The sequence below is a fragment of the Bos taurus genome, chromosome 7 (assembly GCF_002263795.3).
Source record: "Bos taurus isolate L1 Dominette 01449 registration number 42190680 breed Hereford chromosome 7, ARS-UCD2.0, whole genome shotgun sequence".
Taxonomy (NCBI): Eukaryota; Metazoa; Chordata; class Mammalia; order Artiodactyla; family Bovidae; genus Bos; species Bos taurus.
This window is the reverse complement of record NC_037334.1, coordinates 12,760,337-12,780,192: the sequence shown is the minus strand read 5'-3', so window position 1 is coordinate 12,780,192 and position 19,856 is coordinate 12,760,337. Positions and strand designations below refer to the sequence as shown.

The window sequence follows — 19,856 nt, the reverse complement described above, 5'->3', positions numbered from 1 at the left end:
ATTCTCCAGGCAAGAACACTGGAGTGGGTTGCCATTTCCTTCTCCAATGCATGAAAGTGAAAAGTGAAAGTGAAGTCGCTCAGTCGTGTCCGACTCTTAGCGACCCCATGGACTGCAGCCTACCAGGCTCCTCCATCCATGGGATTTTCCAGGCAAGAGTACTGGAGTGGGTCCGCAAAAGGGCCTGGGACCAAGCATATATTCCTGCCCAGGGCAGAGTTTAAAACAGAATTGGCTGAATTGAAGTTTCCCCTCGAACCTGGGGTAAAGTGGAAGCAGGCTTTGGGGAATCGGGTGCCTTCTACGACAAGGATGCAAGCCCGCATAGGAGCTCAGGGCTCACTAGACAAGGATCTGCGGACCTCGCCCACAACTGGAGTAATTCTCTCTCTAACCCACTCGCAGCGCCGAAACTGTCTCCAGCCAAACTAATCGGTTCGTCTGTGATTGGTTTGCATCCGGAGCCCGATGGCTCCCAGCCAATTGAATGACAGAAGAGACGTACCTGAGGGGTGCTGGGACCCAGTTCGGAGAATAGGGGCGGGAAATGATCGACAAGAAGTTGAGCCTATGGAGTCAGGTCAGGGGGGGACCTCGGAACTAACTTCTTGAAAAGGGCATGGAATGGGTGTTTGGTCGGTTGCTAAGGGGAGGTTGGCGCTACCGGGACGTGAGAGTGTTTGGTGAAAGTAAGAAAAGATGTAGCCAATGAAAGGAGTGCTGCTAGACTTAGAGGCCAATCAGTAAAGGGGGTATCCTGGGATGTACCAATGCATTAATTAGACAGGGGGAGTCTTTGAAGAAAATGTAGACAAGAGGCTGACATGGTGAAGCTTGGAAGGGAAGACATTGGACATATAGCTTCTATTAGCTCCTAGAAGTTAAGCTATGAGGAAATTAGTTCACCCTTCTAGCCCTGATGGGGATATGATAGGAAAGTTCCCCTGCAGGTAATTTGCATGGTGCGCTCCGCTTGATCACGTGAGCCGGTTCCAAGATGGCGGCAGGGGTGGCCGGGTGGGGGGTTGAGGCAGAGGAGTTCGAGGATGCCCCTGATGTGGAGCCGCTGGAGCCCACGCTTAGCAACATCATCGAGCAGCGCAGCCTTAAGTGGATCTTCGTTGGGGGCAAAGGTGGAGTTGGCAAAACAACCTGCAGGTAAAAGGGCTGCGGTGGGGGCCGGGAAAACGGGTGGGATGTACCACAGGGTGAAGGGGAGGCGAAAGACCGGGTCTTACAGCACCCCAGCACCAGCCGGGCAAGAGGGCTGGGGCGGGGTCTTCTGGATTGTACTCTTCAGAAGTTATCTGGAGCAAATGGAAGATATCTCCTGAAAGCCGGCCGGGCACCCTCTGAGTTGGACCATCCCTTTTGGGGCACAAGGGCTGAACCACGTTGAATACAGCGCACGGGGTCCGGGAGAGCATTTAGATATCCCACCAGGTAGACTGTACCAGAGTGTGCCCAGAGAAGGGGAGGGGCACCTGAGCGAACTATCCTAATCTGGTGAACCTTGGCATTCTCTGCCCACGTGGGGGTGGAAGGCGGGAGGGAGGGCACATGATCAGGCTATCCCAATCAGCTGGGAGGAGAGGGAGGGATCCCCCGAGCAGATTACCCTGGACAAATGGACCGAACCACCGAGTTTAGCAAGAGGTGCAAAGGACCCCTTAGCTTAGCGTTGAGGGAGCGGACACAGGGTCAGGCTATGCTGGCTGGACAGCCAGATCGTGATGCCACTCTGTGCCAGCGAAGAAGCAGGCATCACACCAGACTGACACACTCAGCCGAATCTTACCAGTCTAGTCAGGTGAAAGGTTCAGTAGGTGAGATCTGAGAGGGTCCCACTGCAGAGATTGAGGCCTGATCCCACAGTCCTCCATACTCTTCTCTCAAGGCCCTTACTGATCCAGGTCCCCTGCTCCTGCGACCCTTCATCTCCCCTTGCAGACCTAGGGAGCAGAGCCTGACTCTTCACCACCACCCCCCCCCACCTTTTGACCTTTCTTTTGCCCAGCTGCAGCCTAGCAGTCCAGCTGTCCAAGGGGCGGGAGAGTGTTCTGATCATCTCCACCGACCCAGCCCACAACATCTCCGATGCATTTGACCAGAAGTTCTCCAAGGTGCCTACCAAGGTCAAAGGCTATGACAACCTCTTTGCCATGGTGAGTGCAATAGGGCTCAGGCCTACGCCACGCCCCACCCCCCAATTCTGTCAAAGGCACCTTCAGGCCTTTCCTGTGAACACCCATCATTAGCTACCATGTCCTGCCGGTTCTCCAGCCTCTTGTCTCTCCACTTTCCCCTCTTCAGCATACCCACAGGGGACTGGGTGAGAGACGTTTGTGGATCAGAAAGGAAACCAGAGTAGCTGGAGATTGTGAGCAAGGGGAGGGGAGGGAGACATCAATAAGAGTCACATGGTATAGGACCTAGCAGGCCACTGGGAGCACTTCAGCTTTGTTTCCAAGTTTATACATATTTTTATATTTATTTTTATTATGTATTTGGTTGCTCTGGACCTTAGTGCCAGGTCTTAGTTGCAGCACACAGAATCTTTAGTTGCAGCATGTGGGATCTAGTTTCCCAACCAGGTGTTGAACCCAGGTCCCCTGCATTGGGAGGGTGGAGTCTTAGGCACTGGACCACTAGGGAAGTCCCTGATTCCAAGTTTAATGGGAAGCTGTTTGTTTTAAGCCGAATAATGTCATGGGCCTTATCGTTTTTCGAAAAGTTCCCTGTAGCTTTCATGAAGAGATTGGACTCTAAAGTCAAGAATGAAAACAAAGAGAACTGGGACAGTGACCAGACTAGAAATGGTGGCAGCCAAAACTTGGTGGGGAGGGAGGTGAGAAGTGGCAAAATTTGGGATTTATTTTCATTTGTTTGGCTGCAGTGGGTCTTCATTGTCATATACAGGGGCTTCTGTTGCAGTATGTGGGTTTAGTTGCCCCATGGCATTGGGATCTTAGTTCCCTGACCGGGTATTGTGTCTGCATCCCCTGCATTGGAAGGCGGATTCTTAACCACTAGACCACCAGGGAAATCCCTGGGATGTATTTTGGAATTAAAGCAGTTTGACTGTTTGGTTATAATGCATGAGGAAAAGAAATGAATTCAGTACATGTCTTAGTTGACTCCCTGGGCAACTGAGATGGAGAAGACTGGGAGAGGAGCAGGTGTAGAAGGCAAAAATGGGGAATTTTATTTGGCTTAGTGAGACCAAGGTGCCCACTGGTCATCCAGATGGAGACATCAGGACAGTGGCTTAGTTATATGAGCCTAGAGGAAGAGGTTGGCATTGAGAGTCATTGTCCCAAGGGTGATATTTATTTAAAGCTGCATGAATAGAGGAAAGAGTGAGAGAATAGAGAGGCCTAGAAACAACTCTGGGGGCATATCAGCATTTAGGGTCCAGCAGAGAAAGAGGAAGAATCAGTGAAAGAGGCCAAGGAGGAGCCCCAGGTGAGGTGGGAGGGAAGCAAGATAGTCCCGGCTCCTAAACTTGAGGAGGACAAAGGGACTTGGGCAGAAAGATTGCTGGCTCTGACAGGCACATCTGTTTTAAGCAGATCACCCTGGGAATGGGCACAACAGCCTGCCTGGAGTGGGTGAACCAAAGTGGAGACAGTGATCACCATGATGGGAGCAGAGAAGTGAGCGTGGCCATCCCTGGAGGGAAATGGGAACGAGCGTTAAGGAAGGCTTTTCTGAGAAAGGAGATGCTAAGAGCACGTGTGTTTGCTGATACAAATGCTTCAGAGAATTCTCTGGCAGTCCAGTGGTTAGAGCTCTGGGCTCTCTCTCTTTACTGAGGACCAGGTTCAACCGCTGGTTCAGGAACTAAGGTCCCAGAAGCTGTTCAGTGTGGCCCAAAAAAAAAAAAAATGCTTCAGGAGGGAATAAGGATGCTAGCCGAGGAGGGGCCTCAAGTGGGCGTCTGCTTGCTCCAGTGCACAGACCCAGGACTTGGGCTCTGCCAGGACCAGGGGCTTGGAAGGAAGGACTGGGGCATTTTCTAGGGTGAAATGAGAGTGTTGGTGGCCAGTGGCTTCACTTTCTCACTGAGGCACAAGCCCCAGCAGAGACTGCGGGCCACTTGTGAAAGAAAGTGTTTGAGGAAGGAGAAGATGTGGCGTTAATACTCCCACCGGTGCATTGTCTGGCTCGTCAAATGCCCATTGGAGATTAGCGATCAGCAGTGGGGAGCAAGGTGAAGCTATTTGTCAGGCGTGTTCCTCGGATGTTTACCTTGGTGCAGCCATGCCAGCGAGCTGCAAATAATGAGAATGGTGCTTTTGCCAACTGCAGAGGGAAAAGAGAGTGTGTGTATGCAGAAGCATCCTTTGGAGACTCGGCTGGATAAGGGTGCTGGCCAAGAGGAACACCGACAGTGAACAAGGGGGCAGAGGGGTGGGGATGAGCTGGCCCAGAGAGATCTAGAAGTTGAGAGAGCTGGGGTCAAAGAGTGGGCCAGTAGCTAGGAATAACCCATCAAGGGTGTGACTTCCCCCACAGGGAAGTGGTCTCTGAGGCCAGGGAGTTGAGGGATTCACCACAGAAACCATGAACTCAGAAAGAAGAGGTACGGGCTTCCCTGGTGGCTCAGTGGTAAAGAATCCACCTACAATGCTGGAGACACGGGTTTGATCCCCGCGATGCAGGAGGATCCCACGTGCCGAAGAGCAACTAAGCCCATGTGCTGCAACCGTTGAACCTGTGCTCTAGAGCCTGGGTGCGGCAACTACTGAAGCCCGAGAGCCCTAGAGCTTGTGCTCCACAAAAAGAGAAGCCGCCGCGATGAGAAGCCTGCACACTACAATTAGAGAAAAGCCCTTGCAGCAAAGAAGAACTCAGCATTGCCAAAAATAAATAAAATAATTATTAAAAAAAAAAGAAGAAAAAGAGGTAACGCAGGCAGAGGATAGAGAGGCGTTGAGTGCAAGACAGGCCAGGGACCCCAGGCTGGTTATCCTTTCATGGATCCTACATCCAAGTTGAGGAGCTACTCTGTGCCACACACTTCCCAGGTATTGGGGACACCACAGTGAACAAGACAATCCAAACCTCTTCCCTCATGGGGCCGGCACTCTGGTGTGGAGATGGTGATAAATGTGATAAGTAGACACCATGTGCGTGTGTGCTTAGTTGCTAAGTTGTGTCTGACTCCATTATGGTCCCATGGACTGTAGCACACCAGGCTCCTCTCTCCATAGGATTTCCCAGGCAAGAATACTGGAGTGGGTTTCCGTTTCCTTCTCCAGGGGATCTTCAAGAGGCCAGATGTTAAGGAGAAAGGAAAAGAGGGCCGCGGGGGCTAGGGCTGCACTGTTAGGTTGGGCATTTAAGGAAGACTCATGTTACAGGACTGATCTGGAAGAGGTCCTGGGCTGGGTCGGGGAACAGCCAGTGAAAAGTCCCTGCAGGGACTTCCCCAGCAGTCCAGTGGTTAAGACCCGGTGCTTCCACTGCAGGCGGCACGGGTTCGATCCCTTTTCAGGGAACTCAGATCCCACACATTGCGTGATGTGGCCAGATAAAAAGAAAAGGCCTTGAAGTGGGCTCTGGGTTCCATCTGGGCACTGAGGACAGTTGACAATCTTCCATCTGCTTGTTTGACAATCTGTGGTCGCTGAATACCTGAAGTGCCTAAGGGAGGGGTCATGGCACCTCGGGGGTCTCCTCAGCTGTGACCAATGGTGGGCTGTGCTCAGGTGCACCCCAGGCTCCCTCAGGCTCTGTGCCTCGGTGCCAAGGCCCCAGCCACAGCAGCCTGAATCTTGACCCCTTCGGCCCGAAGGAGATTGACCCCAGCCTGGGCGTGGCGGAGCTGCCAGACGAGTTCTTTGAAGAGGACAACATGCTGAGCATGGGCAAAAAGATGATGCAAGAAGCTATGAGCGCATTCCCAGGCATCGACGAGGCCATGAGCTACGCAGAGGTGATGAGGTCAGGCGCGGCCAGGGGTACTGGGTGCTGCCTGGGGCTGGGGGCAGAAGAAAGGGCAGAGCGGGCCTGACCCTCTTCTCCCTGCAGGCTGGTGAAGGGCATGAACTTCTCCGTGGTGGTGTTCGACACTGCGCCCACAGGCCACACGCTGAGGCTGCTCAACTTCCCCACCATCGTCGAGCGGGGGCTTGGCCGCCTCATGCAGATCAAGAACCAGATCAGCCCCTTCATCTCACAGGCAGGCAGGGCCCCCGGGCAGCCAGGAATCCCCTGAGTCAGAGCAGGGCTCCCAGTCACACCGTGACAAAGGCCTTTACCACGTGCCCTCTCACTCAGCGCTTCCCAGTGGGTGGGTTGGGTCTTCACTGTGGAGGAACTGTCCGCCCCCCTCCACAGCCCTCGGTGTCCCTGCCTCCACCTCTTGAGTGCCCCAGACAGAGCTTGAAACCACATACAGTAAGTCCAGTACATATGAACGAGTCCCGTTCTGAGATCAAGTTTGTAAGTCCAGTTTGTCCGTAAGTTCAACACAGAAACCAGGTACCCAAAGAACACAGTTGTCTTTGTAGTTCTCTACTGTACTGTTGTTTAATTGCTCAGTCGCTTCTGACTTTGTTGTGACCCCATGAACTGTAGCCCACCAGGCTCCTCTGTCCATGGGATTTCCCAGGCAAGAATTCGGGAGTTGGTTGTCATTTCCTTCACCAGGGGATCTTCCCAACCCAGGGATCAAACCTGAGTCTCCTGCATCAGCAGGCGGGTTCTTTACTGCTGAGCCCCCAGGGAAGCCCATACCATACTGTAATGGGTTTATAATACTTCTTGCACAAATAATACATAAAAAATACAAAAAATAAAACATTTTTAAGTTCACAGGGCAGTACCTTAGAAAGTGCAGTAGTGCAGTACAACAGTTGGCATACAGATCAGGCAAGAAGAGTTACTGACTGGAGAAGGGAGAGGAGGTCGAAGGTGGTAGAGCTGAAGGATCGTCAGCAATAGGAGACAGAGGGCAAGCTGCAGTTTCAGTCGCGCCTGACATTAATAGCACAAGCTCTGGTTTCTGGCTGAAACCAGATGTATGTTTGTATCTTCAAAAGTTCACGACTTGAAGGTTCCTCTTTAGGGGACTTCCGTATCCAGAGCCAGGTGACCCAGGTTCAGATGCACTGCACTCTGGTGTGATACTGCTCTGTGACCTCAAGTCACGTCCCCTCTCTAGGCCATGTCTGTCAAATGGAGAGCATGCGAATCCCCCCACCATGGGTTATTGTTAGCACAAACATGACAACCCTACTGACCCCACGCTTCTGCACACCACTCCCACCTCCCTGGTTATGGGTGGTCCCCTAGTGGGAACTTGAATCTCAGGTAGTAACTTTTTTTTCTATTGGTGGTTGCTCTGGGTCTCCATTTCTGCGAGGGCTTTTCTCTAGTTACAGCAAGCGGAGATTACTCTCTAGTTGCAGTGCCTGGGCTTCTCACTGCAGTGGCTTCTCTTGTTTCAGAGCACAGTCTCTAGGTGCAGGGGCTTCCGTAGTTGGGGCATACAGGCTTAGTTGCTCCTCAGCATGTGGGATCTTCTGGGATCAGGGATCAAACTCATGTCTCCCGCTTTGGCAGGTGGATTCTTAACCACTGAGCCATCAGGGAAGCCCCCCTCAGATAGTAAAATTTGTGGAGCATTTCCTGTGTGCCAGGCACGCTTCTGAGTGTGTGACAGTGTGTTGTATAGGACAGCAGCTCTACACATGGGGAAACCGAGGCACTAACCTGGCCATGGCCCCACAAAAATGGCAGAGCTGGGGCTGGACCCGTATGATCTGCTCAAGGGCCCACATCTTAAACCACTGGGAGGTGTTGGGATTCGTTTCCTCCCATCTCCCCCCATCCGCCCTGCCCTCCCCAACCAAGTTGTCTAGTGAGCTGGACCCAGGGAGTGTAATGGGCACCAGGTAAACCATGAGCCCTCTCCCATCCCCATAGATGTGCAACATGCTGGGCCTCGGCGACATGAACGCAGACCAGCTGGCCTCCAAGCTAGAGGAGACGCTGCCTGTCATCCGCTCGGTCAGCGAGCAGTTCAAGGACCCTGTGAGTTCAGGTCCAGGTGGGCGGTGAGAGGCTCCGGGAACCACGGGGACAGGGCTGAGACCTGCCCTTCCCTGTCCTCTCTTGCCTCCTGCAGGAGCAAACAACCTTCATCTGTGTGTGCATCGCGGAGTTCCTGTCCCTGTATGAAACCGAACGGCTGATCCAGGAGCTGGCCAAGTGCAAGATTGACACGCACAACATCATCGTCAACCAGCTCGTCTTCCCTGATCCCGAGAAGCCCTGCAAGATGTGTGAGGCCCGCCACAAGATCCAAGCCAAGTACCTGGATCAGGTGTGCACACCCACCCTCCCGCCAGTCTCACACTTTGACCCCAGAAGCTGCGGTCTAGCCCAGCCCAGCCGGCCTAGCTGACCTTTTACTGTGTTCTCTGATCTTTTGCTCCATCTCACTCTCTGTTCATCTGCCTAATCCCCTGCCCTTCATCTCCTGCTTCAGACCTAATTCTGGCCTTTGTAGACTAGCTGGCCTGAGTATCTCTGATCCTGGGGAGTGGGAGGTCCAGGCCTGTGATCTCTGACCTCACTGGCGCCACTCCCACCCATGACCCTGTGAAGTCCTTGCTCATATTCTCTCCCTGACCTGAGACCCCCCAGCCTGACCCTTTACACCGATCACATCCTATCCCTGCCCCGGGGCCCCCTGACTGCTGCCTTCTGCCCCCGCCACAGATGGAGGACCTATATGAAGACTTCCACATTGTGAAGCTGCCGCTGCTGCCCCATGAGGTTCGGGGAGCAGACAAGGTCAACACCTTCTCCGCTCTCCTCCTGGAGCCCTACAAGCCCCCCAGCGCGCAGTAGCACCTCCACCAGCCCCAGCTGCCATTTCACACCCACCCGCCACCCACCGGGGCAGAGTTTGCACAAAGTTCCCCCCCTAATACAGGGGAACCACTTGGGGGATGGGAGGCGGGGAGGGGGTCTTTTCCCCCTGGTGGGGCTGGGGGAGCTATAGCTGCCCCCCACCTCTCCCCACTTCTCCTCCCTCAATAAAATGATCTTAAACTTCTGTGGATATTGATATGAGGTGGGAGCTGGGGCTTAATACCTTCATGTACAGTTGCACAGGTTGTACACTGCACAAAGATGTCACATCCAGAGAGGCATTGTCACAACAGAAATCTAATAGAGATGCATGTTTATTGTGGCAATTTTGGAAGGAGGGTTCTTTGGTAAAGGGGTGCTGTTTTCTTGGTCTTTATGGGTCAGGGTGTCCTTCAGGGCTGTAAAGCCTGGAGTAGAAGAAGTTCCATCTGCCCACGTCCTTCAGGGCTTAGAGCGTGGGAACCAAGAGGCCCCTTGGCCAGCCCCAGGCTGGCGGGGAGCGGATTAGGCCGGCAGCGGGCCCAGCACTGCCTGCTGTTTGGTTTGCGAATTAGTGGGCGCCCTGGGCAGAGGCTGGGCTTGCCAGACTGGGGATTAACAGTCTCCACCCACCTCTCCCCCACAACCAATTCCTGTTCTATGGAATGGCGTGGCATCAGCCTGTCCCAGCACAGGACTGCAACAGGGGGGCAGTTTAGGGGACAAGATGACAAAAAAACTCAGAGGCTAGAGGGGCCCTGAAGTCCCATCCTGCCCCCAGAACAGTCTTAGTGGCCTATAGCATGTTTCCTGCAGTTTGAGTACCAGTCCCCTGTTCTTAAAATGGAGACAGAAGTGTGGCCATTCATAGGGCCCTGGCACAAATTCACCTGACCTTGGAAGGGTCAGCACACCAGCCTGAAAGACACCTAACAGTCCACCTTCTCCCCTTCACGCTTCCCTCTGCCACTCCCTGGACAGTCATTGTCACACCCTGCTTGAGAGACCCAGGATTGACATGATCTTGGGCATTTGCAAGTTCCAAGCTGGCGCTAAATGTGGGTGGGGGAAGAAGGGGTGCTTGGGGACACACATGAGTCAGGAAGCAGTGTTGAGATAGCACACATCCAGGATCTAGGTGGGCTAGGGTGTGCATATGTAAGGGGAACCCAGCCACGAGCCTAGACGTGTCCCCCCCAAATCCGTCGGGTTGCATACAAGCCAGTATAGGCAGGTCCATGTCAGGGAAGTGCTTATAACCTAACCAAACTGCTCAGGGTTCAAATCCCAGGTGTGTCATGAAAGGGCTGTGTGTCATCTGGGCCTCAGTTTAGCGGGAATAATAGCGGGAATAACAAAGTCACCAAGTTCACATTACCTGCTTGTAAAGACACAATGAGATGAAATAGGTAACGCCTTTACAACAGCCCCAGGCATGTACCTGCCAAGGAGTGTTTGTTAATATTCACTGTTACAATTAGTAAGCATGTGAACTAGCCTGGGCAACCTGCCTCCGCCCCAGCAGGGGTCCAGCAGTCAAAAGTGTGTGGGGATACTGGGAGCTGGAGGATGGGAGATGAGCACGGGGGTGGGGGAGTGAGGGGAGGGCTGGTAGCTGTGTGTAAGGATACATCCAAAGAAATAGGGGCCTCAGGTCGGGTATGAAATGAAGTGAAAGTTGCTCAGTCATGTCTGACTCTGCGATCCCATGGACTATACAGTCCATGGAATTCTCTAGGCCAGAATCCTGGAGTGGGTAGCCTTTCTCTTCTTCAGGGGATCTTCCCAACCCAGAGATTGAACCCAGGTCTCTGCATTGCAGGTGGATTCTTAACCAGCTGAGCTACAAGGGAAGCCAGGATGAGTATGGAGCCCATCAAGCTGAAGCCTGTCCCCTCCCCAGTTGCCTTAGCTACCAGCATCACTCCTCACCCTCTTTTATGAGCTGTCCAGCAGCTGGACAGCGGAGGCATGGGTCCGAGGACAGACAGTCCCGGCTGGTTCCTAATTACCCCGGGTGGGGCAGACACCTGCTGGGTTAGGAACACAGCGTCCTGGCTGGCCGGACCTCAGGGTGGGGTCGAGTGGAGCCATATGCACTTCTGGAGCTAGGGTGGACTGGAGAGTCTGAGGGACACTCCCGGACGCCCCTCTTGGGGCTAGAGCCCTGAGCCTCTGCCCCTCCCACACTGGACTATGCATTCAAAGTTGAGGATGGAGGGTTGTCTGTGCCAGGCTAGAGTGCCCCCTGTGTAGGTGTGCCTCTGAAAGGAGAACATGTGTCCTGTATCCGTGCCAAGTGTGGGGACAAAGTTTTGTGTCCCTAAGCTTGTGTGTTCATGACAATGACGAAAGTGACTGCAACCCAGGGTGTGTGTACGCACCTGCCCGCCACCACCCAAAGTGAGGGGGTGTTGGGGAGGGTGTGTCTTATGGATTGACGTACAAATAAATGCAGGTGAATTTCATGAGGGATTATGGCCTGACTCCTGGATGTGACCCTCTGGGTCTGTGGGACTGTTGGGAGGGGTCAGTGTTGCACAAATACGTCTTTGCAACATGGGCAAATCTAAGGGGCCACCAGACCTGGATCTGATCCCAGGACTGTGGGCTGCTGGGTTGAGGGGTGGTGCTCCTGCATCTAATGTGTGGTCAATTCAGTTCAGTCCCTCAGTCATGCCCGATTCTTTGTGACCCCATGGACTGCCACACGCCAGACTTCCCTGTCCATCACCAACTCCCAGAGCGTGCTCAAACTCATGTGATCACAGGTGTGTTTTTGTATGGGGGAGATCAGGAATAAATGTAGGCTACTTCCCTCTGTGTGATGGTCGCCTGTGTGATGGTGTTCTGGGGTTGGGCTGTGGTCTGCACTTGGCTGGTTGTGTGACCTTGTGTGTGTCTTTATTACCTAGTACAATTATGAAGGAATTCAGTGCTTGGGTCCCTGCCCTTGTGTTCCTGGATGGCTGTTTGGAGCACTGTGTGGGTGCCTGAGAGCTGAGAACCTGGTGGGTTTGGTTTAGGGTCCATTGGCTTTATATCTGCATGTTAGTGGGGGTGGGGTATGGCTAAGTGTCTCTTGTGTGACTCTGGAAATCTTTGTGACTGTGTAACTTCTTTCTGGGTCACGGTGATTGTGGGAGGCTGTGTTGAGGAAAGTTGAATTTGTGTCTGGATCTATGGTATGTTTCCATGTGCATCTTTATGGTTAATTTACAGGTGAGTTTCGAGTGACCCAGCCTCACTGAGCAGTGTGTGTACAACTGGGTTGGGTAAAGACAGGGTTCCTGCCCCCTCCCTGAGCTCTAGGGCTAAAGTTTCTGGGACCTGCCAGTGACTGACTGACTGGGAGACAGGACAGGGAGGAGCTAGGGAGGTCAGGGTGAATTCTCCACCCTCCGCCCCAGGTAACAAACTGAGGAGACTTCAAACAAAGTTCTTAGGCTGTAACTGTGCAACTGACTGGGGGGAGGGCCAGGGAAGGGCCACCCAAGTCCACTCCCCAGCCCCCTCCCTCACAGAATCTGGCTTAAGCCCCACCCAACACTGAAGCCACCCACCCAGTCCATCCTGTCCTTGTCCCAAGTGTCCCTGAACCAGCCATCAGGTGAGAAGGACCCAGGCCTGGGGGAACCGGGAACCCTGAGGACAAGTCTGTCTGCGAGGGAGAATCCATCTGAATCCTCAGGGTAGGGTGTGGAAGGCGAGCAAGGAACGGACACAGGAAATGTCCAGGTGGATCCAGGGCCAGGGGGAGGGGGCAGAGGCAGGGCGATTAAGTGGGAGGGGGATAGACTGGGGCTGCTGTGCAGCAGAGGGAGCCAGTCTGAGGCCTGGGGAACTATGGGAAGGGACCTGGGGGCCAGGAGGCTTGGAGGCCAGGCTTTGGAGGACTTCAATAGAAAGCGCAGGGCAGATAATGGGCCCAGACTGGGTTAGGGGAGGAGGAGAGGAAAGGTCGAAGTGGAACTTGAGGAAAGAGAACTGGGGACGAAACTCAGTTGGAGGCCTGGGAACTTAGAAACTAAAGAGTTCAGGACTCAGGGAGCAGAGGAAAGTGTAGATGGCGTCCAGGTAAGGGGTATGGGATCTGAGAGGGATAAAACCTAAGGGTCTTGAGGGTGGGAGATAGACGGAGAGGGCCAGGGAAGGTCTGTACAAGACGCTGGGACCGGGAGTCCAAGGAAGGGAGTGACCTGGAAGAGGGGGCCTTGGAGAGGAGGGCTGGGGGCTAGGGTAGGGCAGAGCAGGTGGGAGGAGAGGGGAACCCGAGCAAGAGCCGGAACCCAGGAGCTGGTAAGGTGGTCGGGCTCGGAACAACGCGCAGAGTCGAGCCGGGTCCGCATCTCTCCACCCCCGCCCATAGCCTGCAGCCCGGCTCCGTCCCGGCCCCCTACTCCTCGGCCCCCAAGCCTAAGTCCGATCCAGCGCCCCCTCTCCTTTGGCGCGACCGGCCCGGGCGCCGCGATGACCGTCACGTACACGGCGCGCGTGGCGAAGGCGCGCTTCGGCGGCTTCTCGAAGCTGCTGCTGCTGTGGCGCGGGAGCATCTATAAACTTCTGTGGCGCGAGCTGCTCTGTTTCCTCGGACTCTTCATGGCGCTGAGTGCCGCCTATCGGTGAGGCGGCCCCGGGGGTGGGTAGGGTGGGGAGGGGATGGAGAATGCCGTGCCTGAGGGAGGTCTCAGGAGGGGCTCCGAGGCGGCCCCGGAGTGGGTGCGGGAAGAGACCGGCTGCTGGGGACAGGGGCTCGCCGGTGACCCGGTGCCCCTCTCCCTCGCAGCTTCGTACTGACCGAAGAGCAGAAACGCTACTTCGAGAAGCTCGTCCTTTACTGCGACCGGTACGCCAGTCTCATCCCGGTCTCCTTCGTGCTGGGTGGGTTCGCGCTCCGGAGTTTCCCATTCTTTTCATCCCGAGACACCCATAGCCATTCCTGCTTTCTGAGACCCTTCCTCAAAGCCATCCCCGCACATCCCCATTTCTGCATCCTTTACGCCAGGTATGGCATCCATTCCCAGGACCTTGGAGGTCACCTAGTCAGTGTATCCCCTGAAGTTCCCCCATGAGAGAGCTCCGTGTCATCCACAGGCTTATCCCTGGTCACCTCAGGGACTCCCATCTGTGTCTGCATGGGCTTACCAGTGCCTCCCCTCACATGTTTTGATCCCCAGTGTGTGTTAGTCACTCAGTCATGTCTGACACTTTGAGACCCCGTGAACTATAGCCTGCCAGGCTTCTCTGACCACGGAATTCTCCAGGCAAGAATACTGGAGTGGGTTGCTATTCTCTTCTCTGAGGGATCTTCCAGACCCAGGGATCAAACCCAGGTCTCTTGCACTTCGGGCAGATTCTTTATCATCCGAGCCATCCCAGGGACCCCCTCCAAAGATCCCATAGAACTCCCTCATTTCAAGTCCATCCTGAGGGGCATCTCTCTGACAAGTCCCCCAGCTCCCTGTCCTCAATGATTTCACATAATATCAGCCTTCCTCCCACCATTCTGGGCCCATAGGGATGCGGTGACCAGCTTGCCCTAGGTTTCCTAACTTAGACCGTGTGCCCAACCCCTTCACACACCCCTGGCTCAGGGGCTCCCTATGGCCTTGGTGACAACTTACCTGTGGGCTCCATGTCTTCACCTCGATGTGTGTGCTCAGTCGTGTCTGACTCTTGAGATCCCTCGGACAGTACCCCACCAGGCTCCTCTGTCCATGGGATTTTCCAGGCGAGAATACTGAAATGGATAGCCATTTCCTACTCCAGATCTTCCCCACCCAGGGATCCAATTGGCGGGAGGATTCTTTACCAGTAACGCCACCTGGGAAGCCCTCCTTCACCTCTTTGAGTGAGTGAAATCGCTCAGTCGTGTGTGACTCTTTGCAATCTCATGGACTGTAGCCTACCAGGCTCCTCCGTCCATGAGATTTTCCAGGCAGGAATACTGGAGTGGGTTGCCATTTCTTTCTCCAGGAGATCTTCCCGACCCGGGGATTGAACCCGGGTCTCCTGCATTGTAGGCAGACGCTTTACCTTCTGAGCCACCAGGGAAGTCCTTCACCTCTATATGGAGATCCTAATCTCCCATCTCAGATGACATCCAAGCAGCCAGGGTGATTCAGCCTGCACCAACCTCTGACCTCAGGGCTAGATCCTAAGGTTCCCAGCCCACGTGGTCCCACATGGTCTGGGTGTCCAGTTACCCCGTGCTCCTGATGCAAGACCCAGGTCGGCTCCTCTTCCCTTGATCTGGGCTCCCAACTCCCTGACCCTAGTTTCCCAACTGAGCCCTCTCCCCCATCCCCGGCTCTCCCGCAGGCTTCTACGTGACGCTGGTAGTGCACCGTTGGTGGAACCAGTACCTATCCATGCCCCTGACCGACGCGCTCATGTGTGTCGTGGTCGGCACAGTGCACGGACACGATGAGCGCGGCCGCCTCTACCGACGCACGCTCATGCGCTACGCAGGGCTCTCCGGGGTGCTTATCCTGCGCTCGGTCAGCACCGCGGTCTTCAAGCGCTTCCCCACCATAGATCATGTGGTGGAAGCAGGTGAGGCTCCGGCCAAAACAGGACGCAGGCGGCGGGGGCAAGGTAGGGGCGGGGTAAATAACTCCCGACCTCGCCCGCGCAGGGTTTATGACCCGCGAGGAGCGCAAGAAGTTCGAGAACCTAAACTCATCCTACAACAAGTACTGGGTGCCTTGCGTCTGGTTCTGCAACCTGGCGGCGCAGGCTCGGCGCGAGGGCCGCATCCGCGACAACGGCGCCTTTAAGCTGCTACTAGAGGTGGGTTATCCGGATGGTCATTCTTAAAAAAAAAAATGTACCCCACCCACCCTGAGGTGTGTCATATCCTGACTTGCCGAGGTGTACACGTATCTCTATGGGACGGTTTCTAGGTGAATAATGCCCCTAGGTATACACACTCACCACTGAAGACTCTCTAGTCCCTGGAAGCACATGCCCGCCTCCCACTAGGTGACCACTCACCTCCATCCCAGGTAACCCCCTACTTAATCCCCATGTGTGAGCTCACATTTCAGCCCCCTCATGACCTATATCCGCCCCACCAGGAGCTGAATGTGTTTCGGAGCAAATGTGGGATGCTCTTTCACTATGACTGGATTAGCGTGCCCCTTGTCTACACCCAGGTAACCTGGTTCTGCCTTTTTATATCCTGTGTCAGAGGCTTTGGAGCATTGGTCTCAAGGAAAAACTAAGGACTAGCTGAGACCCTGTCACAGTGACTAGTGGTCCTAGCTCTGGTCTCTCCATGACTTTCAAGACCTGACTGGCACCCCGTCCTGTCCCTCCCCCAGGTGGTGACCATTGCTGTGTACAGCTACTTCCTGGCTTGCCTCATTGGCCGCCAGTTCCTGGACCCAGCACAGGGCTACAAAGACCATGACCTGGACCTGTGCGTGCCAATCTTCACCCTGCTGCAGTTCTTCTTCTATGCTGGTTGGCTCAAGGTGGGTGGGGGTCCCAAGGCCAGGACTACAGGGGCGAAGTGGGCAGGGGTTCTCAGGGCTCTGCTTACCTCCCCTCTCCCCACTCAGGTAGCTGAGCAGCTCATCAACCCCTTTGGAGAGGACGACGATGACTTTGAGACCAACTTTTTGATCGACCGATGCTTCCAGGTGAGATTCTCTCAGTTGAGACCATCCCTAGGCTCCTAAAGGGACCCTGGCCCCAGCCCTGCCAAGACTCTTCCACACATCATTCCTGAACCATCCTCTCTCTTTGATAGCCACCTTCCTACCCATCCTGAGGGGTCCACCCTGTGGTGCCAGCGCTTTTCCATGCCCCACTCTTGCTTGCATATCCTCTCCCGCAGGTGTCAATGCTGGCTGTGGACGAGATGTATGATGACCTGGCCATGCTGGAGAAGGACCTGTACTGGGACGCGGCTGAGGCTCGAGCTCCCTACACCGCAGCCACTGCCTTCCTGATGCAGCAGCCCTCCTTCCAGGGCTCTACCTTCGACATCACGTGAGCCAGTGGGGGTGGACAGGGCCTCTTGGGTGGGGTCTCATGACTGTGTCGTCATTCAGTCTCTCAGTTGTGTCCAACTCTTAGGGACCCCATGAACTGCAGCACAACAGGCTTCCTTGTCCTTCACCATCTCCTGGAGTTTGCTCAAACTCATTGAGTTGGTGATGCCATCCAACCATCTCATCCTCTGGATGCATGACTGCAGGTTGTGTCTAATTGAAGGGGCAGTGGGTGACCAGAACGGGGCTAAAGGCTACACCCTGGAGATTCGGAGCTAAAAGCTACAGTCAATAGAACTAGGATGAGGTGTCAGGGATCCGGGTCAAGGTCTGGGGCCGGGACACGAAAGGCTACAGTCTATGAGGATTGGGCAGAACAGAAGCAACACGAGGCAGAGCCCCAACTAAGCCTTTTAAGGCCTAAGTTTGCTCATAGCCAGAGCCAGAGGATAAGGCCAGGCTCTGGAAGGGGCAAGCCAAGACTTCTGGGAGAAGTGGAACAATGAGATGGGTGGAGGCAGGAAAAGTACCGTGCCTCGGTCTCAGCTCTGTTGATGAAGACGGGAGAGGCGCAAGTGCTGACCCTCTGTCTCTCCTGCAGGCTGGCCAAGGAGGACATGCAGTTCCAGCGTCAGGACGGCTTGGAGGCGCCGCTGAATGAAGCACACGGCGACTTCCTGCAGCGCCTCCTGCCAGTGGGCACGGGCATGGGCACAGGTGGCCTGCTGGGCCGGCGCGTGCCCTTGCTGCGCCGCAAGAACAGCCACGTGTCGGAGGAATCCATGGCTGCTAGCTGCGCGTGCGCAGGCGCTCCCGACGGCGCGGTCCCGGAGTGTGGCTGCGAAGGCCCGCTGGTCGACTTAGGCCAGCCGGAGCCGGAGTCTGAGCCCATCACCGGCCCCGAGTCGCCTGCCCTCGTCCCCGCTCCCAGGGCGCCCTCTGAGCCCTTAACCGTGGTGCCGTTGTCTGGGACCCGGGGGCCGGCTCCGCCCTGGCTGCCCAGCCCCATTGGCGAGGAGGAGGAGAGTCTAGCCTGAGACCTTTGGACCCTGAATTCCCAAGGACAGGGAAACAAGCCTGCCTGCAGCAGTTTGGGTCTGCATAAGCTGCGTGTGGACTCGGCCAGCCCCCTTCTTACCTGCCTGCGCCCCAACTTTACGTTTGGCACAGAGCGTTGGAGCGCCTCCTGTGGGCCGAGGGCTGCACCAAGGGCGGGGTATCCTTCCAGCTAGCTGGGCCTTACCACCAGCTCTACTTCCTGCCACTGCGTGAGAGGCTTTTATCCCTGTGACCTGCCTTTCTTCTTTCTTTAGACTGGACATATAAGTGAGTGCCCATCTCCTGAGCTGTGTGGATGAAATGAAAGTGGCTTTAAAAAATGTTTGATACATAATAGGTGCTCAATAAAATTGTTTTGTTTTTTTTTTCTAAAAACCCAACTCCTGCCAGGCGAGTTATGCTAGGTAAGCTTTAAGGATTATTTGATGATGTCCTGTCCACTTCCAAATTCTACTCTCTGAAATGGCCCCATTCAGTGCCCATGGTTTTACGCATTCATCAATATAGGATTCACAGGTCCCAGGACCATGCTTTCTCCCCCCAACCTTTTGTTTATTTTTGGCCACGCCCTGCAGCTTAGTTGCAGGGATCCTAGTTCCCGATCAAGGATTAAATCTGGACCCGTTGCAATGGAGTGAGAAGTCCTAACCACGGAACCGCCAGGGAATTCTCCTGCCAGCCTTGCTTCTGCAAGTGACCCCTCTGCCTCTACAATGCTCTAGGTCTTACATCAATCGTATGTAGATGACTCCTGAATTTAGAAGTCCAGCCAGGGTCCCTTCCCACACTCTAGATGCAGAGAGCCACCTGTCTACTCAACATCTCTATGTATAGATCTCATGGGCACCTTGAACATAACATGCTCCCCCAAACCAGTTCCCTGTTGACTCCCTACTTGTTTATCTTCCATCAGCTTTGTTCTTCCTGAGGACAAAACCTGGGAGTCACCTTCAACTTCTTTTTTTTTTAAGTTCATTTATTTGTTTAAAAACCATTTTATTTATGTGGCTGCATTGGATCTTAGTTGTAGCACACGAGATCTTTGTTGGGTCATGCAGGATCTTTTGGTTTGGTGCAGGCTTAGTTCCTCTACAGCATGTGACATCTTAGTACCCTGACTAGGGATCCAACCTGTGTTTCATGATTGCAAGGTGGATTCTTACCACTGGACCACTAGAGAAGTCCCTTAAAAAAAAATACATATATATATATATATACACACACATATATATGTGTGTGTATATATATATATATATATATACACACACACACACATATATGTGTATGTTTTGGCCACGCAGAGCTGCAAGTGGTGTCTTGGTTCCCTGACCAGGGATCAAACGCAGGCCCCCAGTAGTGGAAGCACAGTGTTAACCGCTGGACTGGCAGGGGAGTCCCCAGGTTCTCTCTCTCTCTGTCATCGCTTCTCCTTATCAGTTCAGTTCAGTTCAGTCACTCAGTCGTGTCCGACTATTTGCGACCCCATGAATGGGGTCCCTGTCCATGCCAGGCCTCCCTGTCCATCACCAACTCCCGGAGTTCACTCAGACTCATGTCCATCAAGTCAGTGATGCCATCCAGCCATCTCATCCTCTGTCGTCCCCTTCTCTTCCTGCCCCCAATCCCTCCCAGCATCAGTCTTTTCCAATGAGTCAACTCTGCATGAGGTGGCCAAAGTACTGGAGTTTCAGCTTTAGCATTATTCCTTCCAAAGAAATCCCAGGGCTGATCTCCTTCAGAATGGACTGGTTGGATCTCCTTGCAGTCCAAGGGACTCTCAAGAGTCTTCTCCAACACCACAGTTCAAAAGCATCAATTCTTCAGTGCTCAGCTTTCTTCACAGTCCAACTCTCACATCCATACATGACCACTGGAAAAACCATAGCCTTGACTAGACGAACCTTTGTTGGCAAAGTAATGTCTCTGCTT

General features: G+C 54.2%; 2 protein-coding genes and 1 non-coding gene across 3 annotated transcripts; 2 read left to right on the top strand and 1 right to left on the bottom strand.

The window, feature by feature from the left end:
- Nucleotides 1–991: 991 nt before the first annotated feature.
- GET3 (guided entry of tail-anchored proteins factor 3, ATPase) lies at nt 992–9,073 on the top strand (the record flags this gene model as incomplete). The annotated part of the gene is given in 7 exon segments (NM_001098864.1): nt 992–1,158; nt 2,018–2,165; nt 5,801–5,949; nt 6,037–6,187; nt 7,936–8,043; nt 8,138–8,335; nt 8,734–9,073. Coding segments are annotated over 7 exon segments (1,047 nt in total). The 3' UTR covers nt 8,866–9,073.
- A 126-nt stretch (nt 9,074–9,199) lies between these two features.
- On the top strand, nt 9,200–18,445 carry BEST2 (bestrophin 2). The gene is made up of 10 exons (XM_002688761.6): nt 9,200–12,560; nt 13,238–13,490; nt 13,655–13,749; nt 15,190–15,423; nt 15,506–15,660; nt 15,948–16,025; nt 16,194–16,346; nt 16,434–16,514; nt 16,712–16,866; nt 17,470–18,445. Exons 2-10 carry the CDS (start codon nt 13,339–13,341, stop codon nt 17,903–17,905), a joined length of 1,539 nt encoding a protein of 512 aa, XP_002688807.1. The 5' UTR covers nt 9,200–12,560; nt 13,238–13,338; the 3' UTR covers nt 17,906–18,445.
- On the bottom strand, nt 14,851–14,922 carry TRNAC-ACA (transfer RNA cysteine (anticodon ACA)). Its single transcript has one exon. It is a non-coding gene; the product is annotated as a tRNA-Cys (tRNA).
- Nucleotides 18,446–19,856: the final 1,411 nt, after the last annotated feature.

Excerpts from the sequence above, each read along its gene's own strand:
- BEST2 (XM_002688761.6), top strand. The coding sequence starts at position 13,339 with ATGACCGTCACGTACACGGCGCGCGTGGCGAAGGCGCGCTTCGGCGGC. Across the intron at positions 16,026-16,193 it reads TGCCCCTTGTCTACACCCAG|GTGGTGACCATTGCTGTGTA; the intron begins GTAACCTGGTTC and ends TCCCTCCCCCAG. Across the intron at positions 16,347-16,433 it reads TCTATGCTGGTTGGCTCAAG|GTAGCTGAGCAGCTCATCAA; the intron begins GTGGGTGGGGGT and ends CTCCCCACTCAG.